General features: G+C 43.7%; 1 protein-coding gene across 1 annotated transcript; it reads left to right on the forward strand.

The window, feature by feature from the left end:
* Nucleotides 1-216: 216 nt before the first annotated feature.
* Nucleotides 217-3,499, forward strand: LOC146371534 (E3 ubiquitin-protein ligase rnf146-like). The gene is made up of 2 exons (XM_084953740.1): nucleotides 217-401; nucleotides 973-3,499. Exon 2 carries the CDS (start codon nucleotides 974-976, stop codon nucleotides 2,042-2,044), a length of 1,071 nt encoding a protein of 356 aa, XP_084809866.1. The 5' UTR covers nucleotides 217-401; nucleotide 973; the 3' UTR covers nucleotides 2,045-3,499.

Genomic DNA, 3,499 nt, shown 5'->3' on the forward strand with positions numbered 1-3,499 from the left:
GTTTTTTTTTACGGTTTATTATTTGTTTTTCTTAAGTAAATCGCAGTTATTTAAAAAAATTAAATAAAGTTAGTTCTTTTTTATGGTGTACAACATACTAAACCATAACTATATACAGGTTTAATGAAGCCCTCTTTTACTGTGAAATACACTCCTTTTTTACCTACTTTGTGCAGCCACACACACACCAGATCTACACAACATATGTATCACCGCTGGAAAGTGTTTGCAGCACATCCAGCAGTACTGAAGTTAGCTGGGCAGGGCACAGAGCTCAACTAACGTAGCAACACAGTCATTTCCTGTCATACATAACTTCATAACCAAATATAAATGCAGCTGTGGAAATATCTCAACCTGGCCTTCAGCTGAGGACGCTTCTCGAGGTATCCCGAGTTCAGGTGAGTGTATTTATAGGCAACTTTAGCAGCCCGGAGACACACTGACAGCTAGCAGGCTAGCTACATGCACTGCTGGAGCTAGCAGGCTAACTTTGGCTGAATGAATGATTTAACTTATCCGACTGTAGATTGGTTACAGCCACAAAAGCAATTCCAGAGTTTAACATTATGACAAGTAGTTTAATATCTGTTTATACAACTTGAGGCTGAAAAGCTAACGTTAGCACAACAGTAGCCTAGCTGGGTGGCTACATTAGCTCTGCCAAACAGAGAGGCCTTTGTTGTTCTATTTGCAGACCGATAAAGTCACGAGAAGTATGCTGGCCTGTCTGTTGTTTGTAACATTTAGGCTTTCAAAGCTACAGTTATTTGGGAAGTAATGTTCAAAGGGGGATATTTGCCCTGAAAACAGTTTTGTGCTATATGCGAACGAGGGCGTTCCCAGAAGTGTCAGCATAGCAGTGCATGCTAACTTGGGCTGCATTCCCATGTTTTTGTCAGTGAGTCACTAAATCTGTTTAGCTTGTAGCATGCATGTCCCATTTGCTGTGCTGTGACTCTCTCCCTGCAGCATGGCAGGCTGTGGAGAAGTGGACCTCTCAGCAAACGCCCTGCGACCTTCCAAGCTCATTGAGGAAGTGGGAGATGCTGCCTCCACCAGCACCAGCACTACCCCGGAGTGTGCCATCTGCCTGCAGAGCTGCGTCCATCCTGTACGCCTCCCGTGCTGCCATGTCTTCTGCTTCCTGTGCGTGAAAGGTGCCTCCTGGCATAGCAAGCGCTGTGCTCTCTGCCGACAGGAAATCCCTGAGGACTTCCTGGAGCGGCCTGTTCTCCTGTCACCTGAAGAACTGAAGGCAGCGGCTTCTGGGTTGAGCCGAAGCGGGGGAGTAGGAGGTGAATCCTGCGGAGACTATGCATGGTACTATGAAGGACGCAACGGTTGGTGGCAGTACGATGAGAGGACAAGCCGAGAGCTAGAGGAGGCCTTCGCCAAGGGCAGAAAGAGCACAGAGATGCTGATTGCGGGGTTTCTTTATGTGGCTGATCTGGAAAACATGGTCCAGTACCGCAGAAATGAGCATGGTCGCAGGCGCAAGATAAAGAGGGACATTCTAGATATTCCTAAAAAGGGGGTGGCGGGATTAAGGTTAGACCCTGAACCTACCCCTGTTCCTGCTTTACCTGTCATTGCTCCGGCAGCAACAGAGCGTGTCAGCTCAGCTGATGGATCGGACTCTGCTGGCCAATCGCAGTCTTCCTTTCCTGTTATTGTGTCTTGTCCCCCTGTTAGACCTCAAACACTCCTGGGGCGTCATCATCTCACCAGTCCTCTGTCTCTGTCACCTTCGACCCTGGAGGCATCTTTTTCTCAGCTTCTAATCAGCCAGCCTGGGGGTGAAGAGGTGGAAGGAGATGACGAGCTTCAGATGTATGAATCTGCATCTGGCAACAGTGAGAGTGAGGACGAGAAGGAGTGCGAGAGAGATCGAGAAGAATCAGTGGCACAAAGAAGACATAGGCAGAGGCCGCTAAGAGAGATCCAGCCAACCAGAGTCCCTCCAAGGGGCAGGCCTTCTAGTTCTACACTCAGTCTCCGCTCACGTAGTCCTGATGGGCAGTGCACTGTGACAGAAGTGTGACTGGAACATTTGAAAAGTTCTCAAACTCTCATCAGTTCAGCAAAAAAGTTTAAAAACCAGTATGCATCTTTAAAAGATCCCATGGATGGAGCAATACCTTTTGAATGTGTTGTTGCCTGTGTCACTGGGTGATTAACCTGTTGACTGATGTGCCAAACATTATCCTGAAATTATTGTTGGAATAATTAAAATTCTCCCTCCACTTTAATGTAAACTTCATTCTGTCGGTGGCCCTGTGTCTGTTGAGCTGTGTTCAGACCAAATTCATGAAAATATAGAGAGTAGTAAAAGCGAGAAGAAGGATTACAGGCAGTAGCTGGAATCAGGTCCTCCAGTTTTGAGAGAGTTTAGAGAATCCATTTTATGACTCTTAGCAAAATTTCCACTGAAGTTGTAATGCAAGTAATTCAGCTTGCAGACTTGCATACTTTCCCCAATTCATGTCACCTGAAGCAAATTAACATTTTTACATAGACATTATATGAAATTGCTACGTGTGGGATAATGTAATAGCTAACATCATCATAACACCTCTGATATAGGTTGATCTTTCATGTTACCTTTGTTGTACTCCTCTCTCATGAGCAGAAACAACTAAAACCTTAGAAAAGAATAGAATTTTTTTTAAGGTCGTTGTTATAGTCGTAAACAGTTTGCAGTTTATGGCTCGGTGGTTATGCAACAGCAGGCTTGTTCCTAAAACAAAAAAGTGACGTGCTTTAGAAAGCTATCCAGTCTATAAACTACCATAAGCTCACTGCCTTATCATAAGATGTGACAGCGTAATACAGCCCTTTTGAAATTCAATGATTCTCTATTTACCAATTTTATGAGCTCATTGTTAATGTGGCTGATTTATGTATATCTAAATGTTTTTTCCTCTTTTCTCCATTTTTAGAGTGATGGTTTAAAAAATCAAGCCTAAAATGTAGCAAAAGTTACAGAGGATTGAAACTGCTTCCTTGCTGTGATGATTAGGGTTTTTTTTTTTTTAAGCTTAATCGGGATCTAATTATTAGCTATTTAAATTTGAGTGTGTGTGTGCGTGTGTGTGCGCGCGTGTGTGTATTAGAGGAGGGAGGCCATGTTTCCCCCTGGTTTAGTGTGATAGTCTTATTTAATAATGTGTTTTTTCTTTTGTTGTGAGCACTGTTGGGTGTTGAAAAGCTATTGGCAGAACCACTGGAAAGTGTTGGGTTATATATGTAGAGAGACACATTTGGATTTCTATTTCTTGTCACAGGGCTACTATCAAAGCTTTGGCATTGACGTGTACTTGAATGAGCTCACACTGTCCTCACAAGCTCTGTCACCCTCACGACGCCTTCCCTCCCCATGTTCTTGCTTCAGCTTTTAAGTTTTTGCTGTACCTGTCTTACTGAAGTCTGAATGTTTCCCTTGTGGTGTTTTTGTCAAGTTATTAAAATTGTTTATCTGTGATTTAAAGTCACATAA

Source organism: Perissodus microlepis, chromosome 15 (genome assembly GCF_051167445.1).
Source record: "Perissodus microlepis isolate ML-2025 ecotype Zambia chromosome 15, ASM5116744v1, whole genome shotgun sequence".
NCBI lineage: Eukaryota > Metazoa > Chordata > Actinopteri > Cichliformes > Cichlidae > Perissodus > Perissodus microlepis.

Excerpts from the sequence above, each read along its gene's own strand:
- LOC146371534 (XM_084953740.1), top strand. The coding sequence starts at position 974 with ATGGCAGGCTGTGGAGAAGTGGACCTCTCAGCAAACGCCCTGCGACCT.